At 37.0% G+C, this 20,382-nt stretch overlaps 1 protein-coding gene across 1 annotated transcript in view; it reads right to left on the reverse strand.

Moving 5' to 3' along the window:
* The window catches only part of Gyc88E (Guanylyl cyclase at 88E), an 814,243-nt gene that overhangs the window by 62,386 nt on the left and 731,475 nt on the right, over positions 1-20,382 (reverse strand). The window contains exons 11-12 of the mRNA XM_067144088.2: positions 9,830-9,976; positions 1,044-1,227 (exon numbers count right to left, since the gene is read on the reverse strand). Coding sequence (XP_067000189.2) covers positions 1,044-1,227; positions 9,830-9,976 — 331 coding nt within the window. The remainder of the gene's footprint in view (positions 1-1,043; positions 1,228-9,829; positions 9,977-20,382) is intronic.

Raw genomic sequence — 20,382 nt, forward strand, 5'->3', positions numbered from 1 at the left:
ATATTCAGACATCACACTACACCACCAACCACCACAGAAACACGCAATAGTGATTACATCCCTCCATATAGGGTTGGCATCAGGAAGGGCATCCGGCCGTAAAACAGGGCCAAATCCACATGTGCGACCCCACAGGTGTGGGAAGAAGTGGCAGCAAAAGAAGATTTTGATTTTAAAACTTCCACGTTTTTTGTTACGCTCACTGGCCCAAGTATGGTTCCGAAACTATTGATGTATCCTACACTGAAACCTTAATAAAACTAGTTTCAGTGTTTGAATGGGAGAGTCATCATCAACATTTTATTGAAATTATGAAACACTTCCCATAAAGAAAACAGGAGATATGGAAGACATGAACACTGATGGATCGATGGAGTCTTAGAGGATGTGTGAAGAGTTGATGGACAGTTGCCAAGGACAGGGAAGCATGGAGGAAGGCCTCACTGGGCTATAGAGCTACTGATGGTGATGATGATGATTATGGAAATGTAGCATTTATTTTCTATCAATGGCTTACTGTTACCTTTGTGTTTCTTATCTTGGTAAATTCAATTGCCTTTTTTTTTTTTTTTTTTTAAGTAGCAAAATTAAATGGTCTTCACTACACATTTTAAATGAATACATGAATGAATGAATATATAAATAAATTTAAAAAATCTTGTTGGAGCACATTCTACCAAATATGAATGATTGTCTTGAACATCTGACTCCCAGTAGTATATGATACTTGCTACTGTAATGTTCACAGTGGACACAAGACATCAAGAATTCCACTACCAGAGTCTTTTGGTGTGGATGACTGTACTCAGATAGTAGAAAGTAATCAGTTTAATTCTGAATACTTTTTCTCTTTGTGCCTAAACTTCCTATGTCTTTATTTGAACACTGTTTTTGAATATAGCCAAGGGAGTAACTTAACATTGTTTTGTAGATTTCTCCATGAAATGCATTCTGAGAGTTTATCATGATTCTCATTCTCATCTGTTCAAAGCTTTTCTAACATGCTTCTTATTGGAAAGTAATAAAAAGGATTAAGTTCTTACCTGTAGAAGGATCCTTGAGATCAGTGATAGCCTCCACCATGTCGAGGGCCATATCACACACCTTCTCTGCATGATTGATCTCTTTCTCGGGAGCTCCCGACACAACCATGTAGGCATCTCCAATTGTCTCCACCTGACGACGCAATAGATAAACATCCTGGTCAGGTCGGTTGCGGACCGACACCTAGAGAGTCGGAACACACACACACATACACAGGGGGAGGGGTGGAGAAAGAAAGAGAGAACACACAGTTACTATCAGTCGCAAACACGAACTGTGTGTCAGGAAGTGATGTATGAATGTTTGAGGTCAAACTTAATTTTAAAAAGTAAGCCACAAGCAACACAGACCAGCAAAAAAAATTCGACTTTCTATGGAACAGAAGCTTAGCATACGTCTACAGAAGAAGCCACAAAGCAACAGTTTTTTAAGTACTGTAATTCTCATATTCCTAGGATTCTTAATACAGCAGAACCTCATTAATCCAGACTAATTGGGGCTTTTGGTTGTCCGATTTAATGAAAGCCCGGATTAAACAAAATGACTTAAAAACTAAGCCAAGGTAGATATTTAAACACTCTGTTCAGTAAAATGAACATGTACAGTACAGTATTTTAAATTTAAGAAATACAAATGTTATCTATAATTATAAAAGGAAATGTTTGTCTGTGTGTCTGTGCGCGATGGCCAGCAAAATCTGCAGCATGCAGAGATCTGAAATTTTGAACATAGGTAGATGGAAAGGGGTCCGAATGCACCTCAAAGCCGGAATTTTCATTTTCACTTTCGTTGTTGAGTTATGAACGAAAAACCATCAGAAAACGTGATTGGGATGTGACAATCCAACGTGCTGTCACCAAGATTAAATGCAAAGAGTCGCTGTCGCTAGGCAACGTACATAAGATAGGTAGAGAACACAATATTCAAGGAGCCATTTTAAGTCCAGGGCGTAAGAAACCGGTTTTGGTCATATATGGTGTGAGGGCATATGACGCTGTTGATGGTACCCGTCGGATCGGAACGTAAAGTCTTGAGCTATTCGAGAGGAGTGGGCTATGTGCCGGCGCCGGGTTTCGTCCTCTTAATTCTTACTATCATATATAATGTCATTCATTTCATCTCATTAACTCATCTGATTAGGTTGACGTCATGAAAGTCAACCCGTCGTAAAAATTTGCTATGAAGATTCATCTCACTTCATACCCAAACCCCGTAAAGAAAGGGGGCAAGGGTTGGACACTTATACATTTAGAGGAAACATATATGACACAAGATAGACGATAATAATAAACAAGGAATAATACATAAATCAGTCAGGATGCCATTGTAAGTCCGTGGAATAGGAAGCCATTCTCCTTCAATCCATGATGTCTGTCTGTCTGTCTGTCTGTCTGTCTGTCTGTCTGTCTGTCTGTCTGTCTGTCTGTCTGTCTGTCTGTCTGTCTGTCTGTGTTCATGTGTGCAATGCCCAGCCAAATCCACGGCAAACAAAGATCTAAAATGTTTGTCATAGGGGAGCACAGGTTTTCACCTAAGACACATGGTTGTGTCTGAAAGCAATTCTTGCTCCAAGACATGAAGCTCAAGCATTATCCGGTTTCCTATAAATTGAAAAGTCTATCAACGCGGCATGTCATACAGATGAGGCTGTCAACTACACGACAGAGATTTTGAACAATTTTGAGTCACCTGGAGTATCCTCGAACATCTTGGGGTGGACGATTGTGGCACTGATTATCCGTCTCAGGAATATGAATCCTTCCCTCTGCAATGAACATGGCTCTGCAACTGATGACGAATATTATTGAAGCCACCATCAGCATGCTGCGGGTGAAGTAGTATTCCTCGGACTGTTAAGTCCATTGAGTAGGAAGCCATTTTTGGCCCGCAACACGAGGAGCCATCAGCCCGTAATATTCGGAAGTGTTTGTGTGTATGTATGCGAAGACCAGTCAAATCTACGACACACAGAGATCTGAAATTTTGACATAGGACAATCGCTTAAAGTTGTAGGACTCCATCTTCGAAAACAGTGGTTTTGCCATTGTCAACTGTACGTAGATTGTTCAAGATTTCGAAAGGCAAACACAATACAGTATACATCTTACCTCCAAATGGAAGGAAATTATTATATTTTATTCCGAAGCTCTAAGAAAACAATATATTTTGTATTATATAACATGGTTTTTACATGTACCATCCATCAACCCGGTATCTTAAGCATTGAAAGAAACAATATAATAAAAGTAAAATAATGTATTTCATGCAATTTACGTCAAAAAGATGTGAGATAATAAATATAATGTTTTAATTTGCTTTTAAATAAAGAGTTTAGAAACATCTGACGGTTGAATTACTAAACGCGGGCAAATCCGCAGTCACATGCTAGTTGAGTATACCAGAAATAATAATAATAATAATAATAATAATAATAATAATAATAATAATAATAATAATAATAATAATAATAATAATAATAATAATAATAATAATAATAATAATCATCATCATCATCATCATCGTACAGTTCCAGTTTACCGGGTACTGTTAATCAGCCTCTTGCACTTCTTCCTGTCCATATACAAACTTGTCATGGAGAACATCATCCACTGTCCATCCTCTGGTAACTAGATCAACCTTAATCATGTCCATCCATTGGGTTTTAGGCCTTCCTGCAGGTCTTTTAGCCTCCACCTGTCTTTCCAAATTTATTCTGGCTGTTCTTGTAGGCTCCATCCTCATCACATGCCCATACCACCGTAGTCTGGATGTACCGATTTGGTCTAATGGGGATGTCTTTATTCTGGCTTCTTTCCTCACCTCCTCATTTCTTAACTTGTCAATCTTGGTCTTCTGGATGGTGGATCTAAGGAATTTCATTTCTCATGCTTGCAGTCTTGATGAATCTCTTTTATTGAGGGTGCACGCTTCAATACCATAGATCAATATTGGTATGAAATAGCTGTTACACATCATCAGTTTGGCCGGTTTTGGAATCATGTCGTCCCATGAAAGTGTTCTTACTTGTTGGTAGAATTCAGATCCCCCAGATATAATGCAATACAGTACAGAATAAGTAGTACAGTACAGAATTAGAACACGGCAATCAAGGCACATGTTCATTGACCTCACTTGACACGCTTACTGGTTTGAAGAATCTGCTGATCTTTTGTTGTCTCCCTTTGACATTAATTTATTTAATAATTAACTCACATAGATGGCTCAAATATTCATAATGTGCAGATATGTTTTCATCATTGTTATCTTCAATGTATTTAATAACAATGTTTAGATAGTCTTTAATTTCACTGAGTTTTGGCTAACGGTTAATAATATCACCTGCTTCATCTTGATCAAGTTCATCCATTTCAGAGCTTTCTGCAGTGATACGTCTTTCAACAATCTCCTGTGTTAAAGTATGATAAGCTGGATCATCGTCATCTGCTTCTAGCCACAACTCAAATTCTTCGACTGTTGCTGAATTTTCACTGCCTAATTGGAGGGTGTTGTGGAAATCCTCTGTTTCCAATCCAGGTGCATCTAGTTCAACGTCTTCATTTATTAAAAGTTTCTTCCACCAGTTAATTAAAGCTGATGGTTTTATATCATTGACAGCCGACACAAAATTATAAATTGTAGATATGAAATTGTAACTGCATTTATGTATTATTATCAAACGGCTGTCCGGATTAAGCAAAGTCTGGACTAATGAGGTCGGATTAATGAGGTTCTATTGTACTCAAAAGAGATATCAAACTTTGCTCAAACATGAGCCAGAGAAAAATACATGCATAATATCAACTATCTACTATATTTCATCAAGAGGGATACAACTATCTACAAATCACATTTTAAAATTCAAATTTAAGCCGCATCATTGGGTAGAGTTTTCACAGAAGATATTTACAAGTTATAATTTTTTTTTTACAAGTTAGTAACACTGGTACCTACCGTAAAGACTTGCAAATATAGCTATAAAGTACGAAGCGTGTTTTTTAAGTAAGGTCCGTTTTGTTGTAGACACTAGTAGTTCCCATGCATATCACAACGAGCGCATGCGGCGTGTACCGGCAAACCTCGGGAACAAGTGTGCTCATTTTCAGCTCTGTAGCTAACCTGTATGGTTCTGTTCTGTGCTTTCAAAATGTTTAAGACTATCAACTTGCCCACCGCATGTGAGGTTCGGTCAGTGATACGGTTTTTGTCAGCAAGGAACCTGCCTCTGCAGAAATTCATCGACAGATTTGCGAAGTGTACGGTGATACTCTTATGAGTGAAAGCAAAGCGCGTAAGTGGGTGCGACAATTCAAAGATGGCCGTGCCAATGTCCATGATGAGGGCCGCTCCAGTCGCCCTTCTTTGATTACAGATGATTTGGTGGCTTCAATTAAAGGGAAGATTCGTGAGAACAGGCGCTTCACAATAACAGGTCTCTCAAATGAATTTCCTGACGTGTTGAGATCAGTGCTTTACAACATTGTTTCTGAACACCTAAAGTTTAGGAAAATGTGCTACTGTTGGGTCCCGAAACTCCTAACAGAGGACCACAAAAACCAAAGATTTGAGTGTGCGATGAAGTTCTTGAGTCGTTATGACAAAGAAGGTGATGGCTTCTTGAGTCAGATCGTAACTGGAGACGTAACATGGGTTTCGCATATCACGCCCGAATCGAAGCAACAGAGACGCACACACTCGCCTGTAAAGGTAAAGGCCAAACAGACTCTGTCCCAGCGCAAAATCATGGCGTCGATGTTTCGGGATAGGCATGGTGTTTTGTTGGTCGACTTCATGCAATGAGGAACCACTATCAATGCAGAAGCATACTGCCAAACCCTGAGAAAGCTACGCAGAGCCATTCAAAACAAAAGACGCGGTATGCTGACAAAGGGAATTGTCTTTCTCCTTGACAATGCAAGACCTCACACTGCAGGTCAGACCCATGATTTATTGAACAGTTTTGGCTGGGAAGTTGTAGACCACCCACCCTACAGTCCTGATCTTGCACCGAGCGATTACCATCTGTTCCTCCACCCAAACATAACCTCAGTGGCAACCATTACAATGATGACGACGATGTGAAAACGGCAGTGGACTCTTGGTTATCGGAGCAGGCGGCAAGTTTCTATGAAGAGGGTATTTTAAAATTGGTTACGAGGTATGATAAGTGTTTGAACAAACTTGGCAACTATGTCAAAAAATAGAGTAAAGTATGTACTTTCTGAAAATAATTTTTTTTTTGAAATTACCTTTTGTTGTGTACTTATTTTCAAACGGACCTTACTTAAAAAACATGCCTCAGAATTTACACTATTAAAATGGGCTCTTAAAAGGAAAATTCCCTCAAAAAGTTGGATTTGTTTAGTGTAATCCTACTTATATTTTAGTGAAAATTATCAGTCAATCAATCAATCAATCAATCAATCAATCAATCAATCAATCAATCAATCAATCAATCAATCAATCAATCAATCAATCAATCAATCAATCAATCAATCAATCAATCAATCAATCAATCAATCAATCAATCAATCAATCAATCAATCAATCAATCCCTGACATGCATTTAGGGAAATCATCTAGGTGGCAGCATCTAGGCACCCCCTACCATTCACACTTAACTATACTATCTTGTGCATGTCGGATGTGTGTCAGTCTTGTGGAACACTTTCTTTTGTGTGAATATTTAATGCAGATATTGTGAGGAAATGGAAATGGTTTTATAGATATGTTCTGCTCACCAGGTGCATGTCTTTTGATTTGACTCCTGTAGGCGACCTGTACGTGATGATGATGATGATGATGATGATGATGATGATGATGATAATGATGATGATGATAATGATGATGGAAGAGGGCTGATACTCAATCTAATGGGATTGTCATGCATGTGAATTATGTTTAATGTAGAATAGTCATTTTGGATGGAAGGAGTGATGAAGAGAATCTTCGGACATTTGAATAACCATCGTCCTCTCTCCTCACCCCTCCCCCCCATTCAATAATAGTTAGGTCTCTGTTTTCTTTGATTTTTAGAGACGACCATTTTTTTTGTGTTATGTAATACATACCCTATAGTTTCTATATCGTTAAGTATCAGCTTCAGTGGCAGCAGAATTAATAAAAAAAAATTCTCGACCCTGCCGGGAATCAAACCCAGGACCTCTTTCACCAAAGGCCAGCATGCTAACAATTTAACCATGGAGCCAGACAGATATTGTGAGGGAAAACTATTATTTGAGTGATCTAGGGTCAGTATAAATACTTGTAAAGAAACTGTGTGCGCAAATGGACTATTTGATCAAACTCATTATTGTTATTATCATCACTCGAGACAAAGGGAGTGATCAAAATTTGAATGGCAATCATTACAGTGTGGAGATATACAGGGATTGACACTAAGACATATAACTACAAGAATTATATGTGAGTTAAAATCCCTAGAATCTGGTGATCTGATTTTGGGGCATTTGAAAAAAAAAAGACACTGTGTCGTAAAGTGCACGTTAGAAGGAGTCATTCGCTTTGATCATTACTGCATGTGTTTTGTGCTGCAGCATTAGAATGAGAAGCCAGTACCACAGGATTATGGAGCTTCATCCTAGAAGTAGCTGTCAACATCTGATCATCATGAGACTCTACCAGGAGAGGCTGAGTAGGACTATATTTGTTAGCATGATCCACAGCATGATGGAATTTCCATTTAAAATTAACTAATTTGTGACTAATACCTGATAGGTTTTAGAGTAAATGTGCTTATATAATTCTATGGCACAAGTACAGTTAGCATCAAGTCTGATTGATTTATATTTGTAGATTTTTATGGGAGATCATTGTTTTCTTTTTTTTTGCATTTTTACTGCATATATTTTTAGTTAGACTTTAACTTATGTTGGTGAGTGCCAATAGCATTTCAAGGGAATGTTAAATTAGGAAGGACTGATACTCAATCTAATGAGTTTGTCATGCATGTGAATTATGTTTAATGTAGAATAGTCATTTTGGATGGAAGGTGTGATGAAGAGAATCTTCAGACGTTTGAATAACCATCATCCTCTCCACCTCCCCATTCAGTAATAGTTAGGTCCCTGTTTTATTTGATTTTTAGAGATGACCATTATTTTTTGTTTTATGTAATACTCTATGGCTTCTGTATTGTCAAGTAACAGCATCAGCTATAAACACAGGGGTGGAATTATGCTACGAACAATTTTTTTTCGGGTTACCCATTTGTTTATCGTATAAGAACTGTAGTGAAAGATTTAGATGGTCGGCAGAGGAGTGGAGTTAGTCCATGATGTCACAAGGTAGTGAAGCCAAGACTTGTAGACTGGAATATGAAAGCCATGTAGTGGGTCGAGATGTTGAGTGTCTCATTTAATTGATTAATTGATGAATTATGCATTACCTCATTGAATTGAGTGAGTTAATTGTGTTACATGCATGAAAGCCCATGAAGGGTAATGTGAAATTTAAAGAGATATGTGTTCAGAAAAGGGGACACGGTGACTCCCCAAGAAAGCAGTGAATTATGTGGCTAGGAACACCCCTTGAAGGCTATAGAGAGAGGCCTATATGTGTTTTCTTGTTGTTTCTCTTTAGGAGGGATTAGTATTTTTTGTGAAATGAGATACAGCAAGCACCCACATTTTCTACAATGACAGAAAGGTGACATTTAGAATTGTTTCATTGGGGAATGTTAATTATTCATTTTCCTCAGCCTAATCAAATTACAGACAGAGTAGCCAGACAAAGGTAGTTAGCAAAAGCAAAGCAAAGTCATCTCCGTACAGGCCATGAAGGCCCTTGGAGGGGTTGAAGGTAAAGGCTTCCACTATTTGTAACCTCGGCACTTGATGGGGTAGAGTGGTTAGCTCTACGCCTGTCCACCTTTGCCCCCAGGAATTAACCTGGTACTCATTTTTGGTGTAGGCTGAGTGAACCTCAGGGCCATGTGCACCTCAGGAAGTGGAAATCTCATTTCTTAAATTTTACGACTTCCTCATGGGGATTTGAACCCATGTCCTTCCGGGCGAACCGAGCACACCTTTACTGCCTCGGCCAGGCAGCCTCTAAAGGTAGTTAGCCCCTTTTAAATATTATTAGTAGGGATTTCAGCCATATCTTTAATTGCCGGAGACAGCCTGTTCAAACCCCGACGACAGATGCTTTTGATGGGGTAGGCCTATGACCTACAACCAGCTGTTTTCATTGTATGTATATATATATTTTCCCTTGCGTTTTTGTTTGTGTTTTTGTTTTATGAGTGATTAATGTGCTCTTGAATGACACTGGTTTTGCCCAGTTGTATGTTGTTTATAATTAGAAATAGTGTCATGTATTGCAGAGGGTAACAAGCTAGATTTATTAGGCTTCATTCAGACTTGTGTATGTTATACTTTGTAATATCATCCCAGTGTAAAAGGGTTAGCCTGAGTGATTTGATGTTTTTCTGTGCCATAATTTTGTTCCACAGGAGTTCTTTAACATGCCAGTAAATCTACCAACATAAGGTTGACATATTTGAGCACCTTCCAATACCACTGGACTGAGCCAAAATCGAACCTGCCAACTTGAGCTCAGAAGGCCAGCTCTCTACCATCTGAGCTACTCAGCCTGGCTCCAGATTACAATTGAAATATCTGAACATAGTGTTATCTTCAGTCTAGGAATCAATCGTATGTCTAATAGGCAACCGGAGGTAAGTGTTCTATAAGTACTTTTAAAATCATGCATGTTATCCTAAAAGTTAGAACACTAATCAGTAGAGATAAGAAAATAGTTTCACCTTGTAAACACAGTTCCTCTCGGTGAGGGTGTCGAAGATGGAGTACATGGCATTGAGCATCGACACGACTTCCATGGGAGTGATTCGACTGCATATTTCAGTGAACGTGACGACATCAGAGAAGAGGATCGAAACACTGTCGAACATCTATGAAGGACAGAAAATACAAATGAGAGTATAAAATTAATCAATATCATCTAGATTTATCTGGTGTAGCTCAGGGTCACTCTTTGTTTAACTTATCATATGAAAGACAACACCATGAAATAAGGCAACTCATGAGTTAGTAAATCTGTTTGTGCAAGTTATAAAAAAGTAGATGAACGTAAAAAATGATTTATACACTTTGGATTGTACCAAAAAAAGGTAGGAATTTTGAGTGACAGACTTTTTTTGTCAGAACAGTTACTTATTTTTACATTTATATGCAAAAATAGAAAGTTTAAACTTTTTAGTGCAATAATATCAAAGTTGTTTGTTTCTTTAACTGATCAGTTGTGAACCCTACACTTTTGCATACTTAATTCATTTTTTTTACAACTTAGGTATTTCAAGTGTCTTTTATTCAATAAAAATTGTATTTTCTTCCATAGACTTGAATACAAACAAACTACTGGTCTGCCAGAATGATATTTCAATAAGTAAATAATTAAAAACCAAGAAAGAACCAATTGTCTACTCTCAGTGGTTGTTTATAAGTTATTAGTAATACATTATAAATAACAAGTATTTAGACATTATTAAAGAAGAGAAATGAAATGGCATATGGCTTTTGGTGCCAGGAGTGTCAAAAGACATGTTCGGCTTGCCAGATTCAGGTCTTTTTATTTGACACCCATAGGCGACCTGCGTGCCATGATGAGGATGAAATGATAATGAATATGATGCATTCACCCAGCCCCCGTGCCAGAGAAATTAATCAATGATGGTTAAAATTCCCGACCCTGCCGGGAATCGAACCCGAGACCCCTGTGACCAAAGGCCAGGTTAAATTATGATCCTCTCCCTAACTACCTACCACCTGGTTGTCCACAATGAATAATAATAATTTTAATGTTCAATAAAAGTTAACACTCAGTCAGTCAATCAATAATATTTATCACATTTATTATGCATCGTGTTTTAAGGACTTCTTCATTGTGTTGGATTCTTAGGATCAATTCCATTATCTCTATATTAAAAATGTCTAAGTCCAACTGACTGTAATCAATGCCTAGCCATAACTACTCAACATAAAGAAATGAAATTTTGGGGTTACATTTATATTATAGTGTAGATGCTCACTAAGGGAGGAATTTTGGATATTCCATTGCTAAGGGGTGAAAAGAGGGGGTGAACTGATCAATCAATCAATCAATCAATCAATCAATCAATCAATCAATCAATCAATCAATCAATCAATCAATCAATCAATCAATCAATCAATCAATCAATCAATCAATCAATCAATCAATCAATCAATCAATCAATACTGATCTGCATTTAGGGCAGTCACCCAGGTGGCAGATTCCCTATCTGTTGTTTTCCTAGCCTTTTCTTAAATGATTTCAATGACATTGGAAATTTATTGAACATCTCCTCTTGGTAACTCATTCCAATCCCTAACTCCCCTTCCTATAAATGAATATTTGCCCCAATTTGTCCTCTTGTATTCCAACTTTATCTTCATATTGTGATCTTTCCTACTTTTAAAGACACCACTCAAACTTATTTGTCTACTAATGTCATTCCATGCCATTTCTCCGCTGACAGCTCGGAACATACTACTCATGTAATTAATCTCATAATAGAACCGTATTGAGGACAATATATTAAAATTATAAAATCCTTTTAATAGCAACCACCTACTCAATACAATATATTACTCATTGAATTATAAAATAATCATGAGGTGTCTTAAATAAAGGAACATGTTTCGTTTGACATAGCGAACATCATCAGCCTTAATTTACAAAGATTAGGTCAGGGCCCTGAGCTGAATGATAAAAATTGTTAAAAGAGTGACAATGCCATAATAAAAAGTAAAATGATAACATTAGACTTAAAATTGTAACAATATGTACTGATTAACAGCAAGTATTTGTAGAGGAATACTTTGAACGATGGTAGTCTATAAAGTTAAAACAAACATGAGGTTGTTAAAGTAAAAAGATATAGATATAGTGGATCTTAAAATATATGTCAATGCGTGAAGCGTGGATTAATTATTGACTATGGAGTTCTTAAATTGAGCAAAACAAAAGTTGAAATAGAGTTTATTGAATAGTACGAGTCAAACTGAGTCAGTTAAAAGGCGCATGGCGACGAAACTAAGGTTAAAATGACGTGAACTTCAGTAGTTAGGAATTCTGTAGGAGAGCCAGCACAATGCCAGAAGGAAATACAAGTTGAACTAGTCCGTATTTACACGCTAGCAGTAAAATTAATCTTATACAACGTAGGACACCAATGTGGACTCGTTAAAAAGTAACTATAAACTTGAAAGTATGGAGAGTTCCAGCAAACCAGAGATGGATGGAGCAGATGGATGGAGCTGCCTACCAGGCTACAAAAAGGAATAGATATCTTAATCTCAAAGTCAAGGTCAGCAAAATATCTAGAGATATTCAATTTTTAAAAGAATGTATGAAGCATGGGCTAATTCCCAAATTTCTAAAACACCTTCAAAGAAAAAACTTTTCGACTTCTGATTTACGTAAAACTCAAAAGAAAGTTAATGAATTTTGGTTAAAAAACGAAATCAAGGCGCATTACAAAATGAAATCATTCCTAAACCTACAGCTTTATAAGACGCATCTTGAAATATCCTCTAGTATGTCCCCATTAGAATGGAGTTCATACTCCAGGTTTGTCAATGAAAAGATACATGACATAGTGAAGAAGAAACAAACAACATTAGACAATAAACTGATACAATTGCAAAACACTAAGAATAAACAGAGTAGTGTCAACAGTAAAACTAACCTCCCTTCCGCCGACTTAAATCATTTTCCTACAACGGTGAACTTATCTAATACCGACTTTTCAGATAATGAACTATCCCTCCTTGATAAAGGCCTGAAATTTAATTGGCCTAACCCGAAAAAAACCGACGATCTGATTACTACAGTCGCGGAAATTGAATCTAACATTCAAAAACTCCCCGTAGAAGTGCATAAAGACATTAAATATGAAATAAAGAAAAAGCTTCCTTTTCTGGTGAAAAAAATGAAAACTACCTCGAATCCGACTCTTAGCAAACAAATACATGATGTAAGAAATAAAATTAATAATAATAATATCATCGTCACTAAAGCTGATAAAGGTCCCACCATAGTATTACTACATAAAGACGATTATATTAAAAAAACCGAAGATTTCTTCGCTAATAGCAGTTTTACTATTATTAATAAAGATCCCACCCCCAAAATCCAACGAAGTTTGAAGAACCTATTGAAGAATCTGCCGTTCTTATTACAAGAACACGAATATCAGAAACTTATAATAATGAACCCGAAACTTCCAACTGCAAAAGCTTTGCCAAAAATCCATAAAAAAGACGTACCTATACGCCCTATTATCAACTGCATGAACAGCCCTTCTTACAAAGTTTCAAAATTTTTGCATAATTTTCTCAGTAAACACTTTAAATTCAATAATACAGCCTATATAAGAAATTCCGTTGAATTTTGTGAAAAATTATCGAAATTCAATCTTGAGCATAATCATATAATGGTATCCTATGATATTACCAATATGTATTCCAATATTCTGGTAAGCAAAACTGTCAAGATTATTAAATCAAACCTTTTAAAACACAGTAACCTTAGCAAATGCGAAATAGATAATTTCATCAGTCTATTAGAATTTGTACTTAATAACAACTATTTCACCTTCAATAATAGAATATATCATCAAAAGGGCCTAGCAATGGGTGACCCAATCTCGGGCATTCTAGCTAATATCTTTATGGATGATTAGGAAAATAACAAAATAATCAATAATATTAATGGTCTTCAATTATGGTTAAGGTATGTTGATGACACTTTTGCCATTATCGATACACAGAAAAACGATAGTCATAGTGTGCTAACATCCCTTAATGAGCTTGACAATGATGTCAAATTCACTAAGGAAGACGAGATCAATGGTTCTCTAAACTTTTTGGATTTAAACGTTTCAAGAGAGAATAATAAGTTCATTTTTCAAATATTTAGAAAGCCTTCTTGTGCCCCCATCACTATAAGAAACGATTCCTTACATCCGCAATCTCATAAACAGGCTGCACTTTTTAGTCTTGTCTATAGAGCATTAAAAATCCTGCTGACAACTGAAAATCGCGAAAAAGAAGTAAACTATATTAAGGATTTGGCCAGAATTAACGGCTATAACCCCTTAATGATTAATAAAATCATTAACAAGATAAAATTAAAAACCGCAACAAAATTGATTCCGGACAAGCCTAAAAAAACGAAATATGCTCCCTTCACCTACACAAATCCAGGCCTATTTCAAGTTACTAACCCTCTAAAGAAATACGATATTAATATCGCTTATAGAACCCGATATACGAACCGTAATATATTCTTCAATTCAAATATAGTTAACATTAACAATAAATTCTCGAACTCTGGTATCTATAGGCTTAAATGCACCCATTGTGGATTCTCCTACATCGGACAGACTGGACGTAGCTTTTTGACCAGATACCTTGAACACTACAACGCTTCGAAACATAAAAAGTATTCCGCCATGAGCACCCATATGGAAGAGACTGGCCACAGTTTTACAACAATTGAAAAAAGACCTTCAAATCTTGAAATACGTCAATAAAAGTAAACTTATGACAGAGTTTGAGAACATTTACATATTCCTAGACCAGCATTTTAATGGACATCAAAATTTAAATGATACTTCAGAAATTAAAAGTCCAGTAATCGAGAAAATTCCAGAACTACTCTCTCTTTTCAATACAAATAATAATAACTTTACGAGAATCTTTAATTATACAACTGTTAATAATACAACAACTACTACTCTACTGCCCTCTCATGCGACACCCCCTCCACGAATACCCGACCCGCCTAAGGAATCGGTCACCCCTCCTCCTCACATGACTCACTCCCCGCCTCTACATATGCATACATACAACACTAGAAGCAGCAATAAGGTTACTCGCCAGTTTGATTCGCGCAGCCAACGTTAGCGAACACTTCACACTAGTCCCAAGGGTAAGCCTCCTTCTTCTTCTTCTTTTTTTTTTTCCATTATAACATAACTTTATTTTTCTCCCTTTTCTTTCATTCCAGATTTCTAACTCCAATTGTGCCATAATTTGCTCCATCCATCTCTGGTTTGCTGGAACTCTCCATACTTTCAAGTTTATAGTTACTTTTTAACGAGTCCACATTGGTGTCCTACGTTGTATAAGATTAATTTTACTGCTAGCGTGTAAGTATGGACTAGTTCAACTTGTATTTCCTTCTGGCATTGTGTTGGCTCTCCTACAGAATTCCTAACTACTGAAGTTCACGTCATTTCAACCCTAGTTTCGTCGCCATGCGCCTTTTAACTGACTCAGTTTGACTCGTACTATTCAATAAACTCTATTTCAACTTTTGTTTTGCTCAATTTAAGAACTCCATAGTCAATAATTAATCCACGCTTCACGCATTGACATATATTTTAAGATCCACTATATCTATATCTTTTTACTTTAACAACCTCATGTTTGTTTTAACTTTATAGACTACCATCGTTCAAAGTATTCCTCTACAAATACTTGCTGTTAATCAGTACATATTGTTACAATTTTAAGTCTAATGTTATCATTTTACTTTTTATTATGGCATTGTCACTCTTTTAACAATTTTTATCATTCAGCTCAGGGCCCTGACCTAATCTTTGTAAATTAAGGCTGATGATGTTCGCTATGTCGAACGAAACATGTTCCTTTATTTAAGACACCTCATGATTATTTTATAATTCAATGAGTAATACATTGTATTGAGTAGGTGGTTGCTATTAAAAGGATTTTATAATTTTAACATACTACTCAATCGAGCAGCTTGTCTCCTTTCTCCCAGTTATTCCCAGCCCAAACTTTGCAACATTTTTGTAACGCTACTCTTTAGTCAGAAATCACCCAGAACAAATCGAGCTGCTTTTCTTTGGATTTTTTTCCAGTTCTTGAATCAAATAATCCTGGTGAGGGTCCCATACATGGGAACCATACTCTAGTTGGGGTCTTACCAGAGACTTATAAGCTCTCTCCTTTACCTCCTTACTACAACCCCTAAACACCCTCATAACCATGTGCAGAGATCTGTATCCTATATTTACAATCATATTTATGTGATTACCCCAATGAAGATCTTTCCTTATATTAACACCCAGATACTTACAATGATCCCCAAAAGGAACTTACACCCCATCAACGCAGTAATTAAAACTCAGAGGACTTTTCCTATTTGTGAAACTCACAACCTGACTTTTAACCCTGTTTATCATCATACCATTGCCTACTGTCCATCTCACAACATTATCGAGGTCATTTTGCAGTTACTCACAATCTTGTAATTTATTTATTACTCTATAGAGAATAACATCATCCGCAAAAAGCCTTGCCTCTGATTCCACTCCTTTACTCATATCATTTATATATATAAGAAAACATAAAGGTCCAATAATACTGCCGTGAGGAATTCCTCTCTTAATTATTACAGGGCCAGATAAAGCTTCGCCTACTCTAATTCTCTGAGATCTATTTTCTAGAAATATAGCAACCCATTCAGTCACTCTTTTGTCTAGTCCAATTGCACTCATTTTTGCCAGTAGTCTGCCATGATTCACCCCATCAAATGCTTTAGACAGGTTGATGGGGTAAGCTTATTTTACATCTTACTTAACTTTTGTTTTTCATACTGCTTACTTTCATATGATTGTTGACCAGTATAACGGTAATACTATTGACCTGCATTCCTCTCCACAGCCCTCACCCTCCCCTTCTCTTTCATCCCTACCACCTTGAACAGGACTTGTGTTGCAATAGCAGCTCAGTAGCCACCCGCGATCGTTACATTGTTGTCACCTAAATGGCCAGTCATTATTAGCTCATATAGAAGAGGTTCAGGCTATTTTTGAAGTGAACAATGTACATATTATTGGAATCAGTGAAAGCTGGATGCGTACAGACATGCCGTCATCGACAGCTAACCTTGACAGATACTCAGTATTACGCCATGACCGCATTGACAAAATAGGTGGTGGACTTCTACTTTATTACAGAGATGACCTGAAATGTAAGATAATTTCCACTTCTGACCCACGACTTACACTGCGACCGGAATTTATGTTTGTAGAATTAGACTGCCATAAAAAGATATTGATAGGGATTGTGTACAAGCCGCCTAAAATAAGACAGACTGATGATTTTGAAGAGGCATTAGCAAATCTTATCTCGGCATACGATGACATTATAATCATGGGCGACTTTAACACTGACCTTTTGAAGCAGACTAGTGACGCGAACAATCTACTGAATTTATTTATCGCTACAAACATGACAATTTTACCCCTCAACGCTACTAATCATGTTCATTACTCTGACCGCACAAGTCATACCTTAATTGATCTTCTTGTGACAAATCAACCTCAAAAAGTAATTAAGCACGGACAAATCCCTGCTCCTGGCATATCTTCACATGACCTACTGTACGTGTGTTATTCTACTCGAATACCTAAGTACAAACCACGCTACATTACAATACGGGACTTACGACATATGGACCGGAATAAACTATGCTACGATGCATATAACTTGCCTTGGGATAGTATACGTAATTTTCAGAACATTAACGCTAAAGTAAACAAATTCAATTCACTGGTACTGGAAATATTTGACAAGCACGCACCAAAGAATCAGGTAAGAATCACCCGCCATTCTTCCGCTTGGCTAACGGCCGAGATAAGATCTGCTGTGGCCAGTCGTGACAAACTGTACAGACAATACAGACAGACACATGACACAGATGATTTCCAGCGATACAAGATTCTGAGAAACAGAACCAAGCAGTTAATTAGGAATGCTAAATATAAATACTTTCAGGAACTGATGAACAATAACAGCCCGAGACAAAAATGGAATAAATTACGCACGTTAGGTATAGGTAAAGCCGTAGAGCAACATGTGCCAAGCATATCGCTAGATGTTTTAAATGATCATTTCGCACGGCCAAGAATAGCCTCTACCTCCTTGCCAGAAAATTCACTACCCTTGTTACAAGAGCAGCCTGTGTATGAGCAATTCTCTTTTAGAAATGTCAGCTCGAATGAAGTTAAACGTGTGATATACGCTATAACATCTAATACCACAGGTAATGATGACATTCCTATATCGCTTATTAAGGATATCTTAGGAGCTGTTCTGCCAATACTAACTCATATATTTAACTACTGCCTGACAAACAGAGTTTTCCCAGATGTTTGGAAAGATGCACTAATTAGACCCATCCCGAAGAGCTCCAAGTTGGATTCTCCTTCAGATTATCGTCCAGTATCCATTCTACCACCCTTATCCAAGGTGCTTGAATGTCTACTTCATACACAAGTTACTGAATACCTTACCAAGCATTCCCTCTTGAATCCCTTTCAATCCGGCTTCAGGAAAGGACATAGCACTGCGACAGCTTTACTACGAGTGACAGATGATATCAGATGTGCAATGGACCAACGGGACGTGACTGTATTGACATTATTAGATCTCAGTAGTGCCTTCGACACTGTTAATCCTCAGTTACTACTGCAGAAACTTCGAGAGCTAAATTTTAACAGTGTATCACTTCGTTTCTTTTTATCTTATCTTGAAAATCGCCGGCAACGCGTAACAGTTGGAAATTTGAGTTCAGGATGGCAAAGGAAGACCCTCGGCGTCCCTCAGGGGTCAGTTCTCGGACCACTGCTATTTATCATCCAAATTAATGATATATCAAAAGCTCTTAAATTCTGCAAATTGCAAGTGTGCGTGGATGATATACAGATTTACTATCATTCAAAACCGAGTGATATTGATACTGCAATTACTAAAATAAATTCTGACCTTCAACATCTTAGTGACTATGCAAATAAAAACAGTTTATTAATGAATCCAAATAAGACTCAAGTTATTATTATCGGTACCAGTAAAAACCTTTATTCCCTCAAGCAACAGAACATCCCCCCAATAATTTTAAACAATAAAATCGTACCCTACTCTACTTCAGTGACCAACTTAGGAATTATCATGACTGAGACTCTAAACTGGACTCAACAGGTGATAAGCACATGCAATAAAGTACATAAAAGCTTATATCCCCTGAAACGGTTCGCTAATATATTCTCTGTTCGACTTAAAGTACAAATAATTCGCTCTCTTATACTACCTATATTTGACTACTGTGACACTGTGTTGACTGGAATAACCTGGGACAGTAACAAGAAACTGGACCGGAGCCTGAACAGCTGCATAAGATATATCTTTAATCTGCGATATGATGCTCATATATCACCTTATTATAAGGAGCTGTCATGGCTTCGAGTGCACCAGCGCCGTGAACTTCACATGCTATCGCTTCTGCACAAAGTTCTTTCCACTAATACTCCTGACTATCTGTCTTCATCTTTTTCTTACCTCTCGTCCTATCATGAACACAATACAAGATCTGGTTCCTCTCTTGCCATACCTATAAACCGCACTGCTGTGTACAACCGCTCCTTCATAATCTCTGTGTCTAGGTCATGGAATTTGCTACCTGCGAACATTAGAGAAAATCCTTCTCATCACAAGTTAAAAGTGGCTTGCCGGGAGCATTTGCTGGATAGATCCCGCTGACTTGCTGGATAATTGTTGAGTGAATGAAGGAATGAATGGGATGAATGAATGGATTACTGCAGTTACATAATTTAAGTGTACGTTATTTTGTGTATTTTAAAATTAAGGATTCTTTCATTATTATTATTATTATTATTATTATTTGTTTTATTTGTATTCGAAATTATAAGTTATGTATATGTATACTCATCTAGTGGTTAAGTGTAAGAGAGGGCCTTGAGCCAAAACTTCGCCACCAATAAAGGCATTATCTATCTAATCGCGATACAGTCCATTTGACCTCCAGAATCCAAAATATCTGCTATATTTTGAGGGAATCCTACAAGTTGAGCTTCAGTGGAATAACCTTTCCTAAAACCGAATTGCCTTCTATTGAACCAGTTATTCATTTTGCAAACATGTCTAATGTAATCAGAAAGAATGTCTTTCCAAAGCTTACATGCAACGCATGTCAAACTTACTGGCCTGTAATTTTCAGCTTTATGTCTATCACCCTTTCCTTTATATACAGGGGCTACTATAGCAACTCTCCATTCATTTGGTATAGCTTCTTCAACCAAACAATAATCAAATAAGTACTTCAGAAATGGTACTATATCCCAACCCATTGTTTTTAGTATATCCCCAGAAATCTTATCAATTCCAGCTGCTTTTCTAGTTTTCAACTTTTGTACTTATTGTAAATATCATTGTTATCATATGTGAA

This window comes from Anabrus simplex, chromosome 3 (assembly GCF_040414725.1).
Source record: "Anabrus simplex isolate iqAnaSimp1 chromosome 3, ASM4041472v1, whole genome shotgun sequence".
In the NCBI taxonomy this organism is placed as follows: Eukaryota; Metazoa; Arthropoda; class Insecta; order Orthoptera; family Tettigoniidae; genus Anabrus; species Anabrus simplex.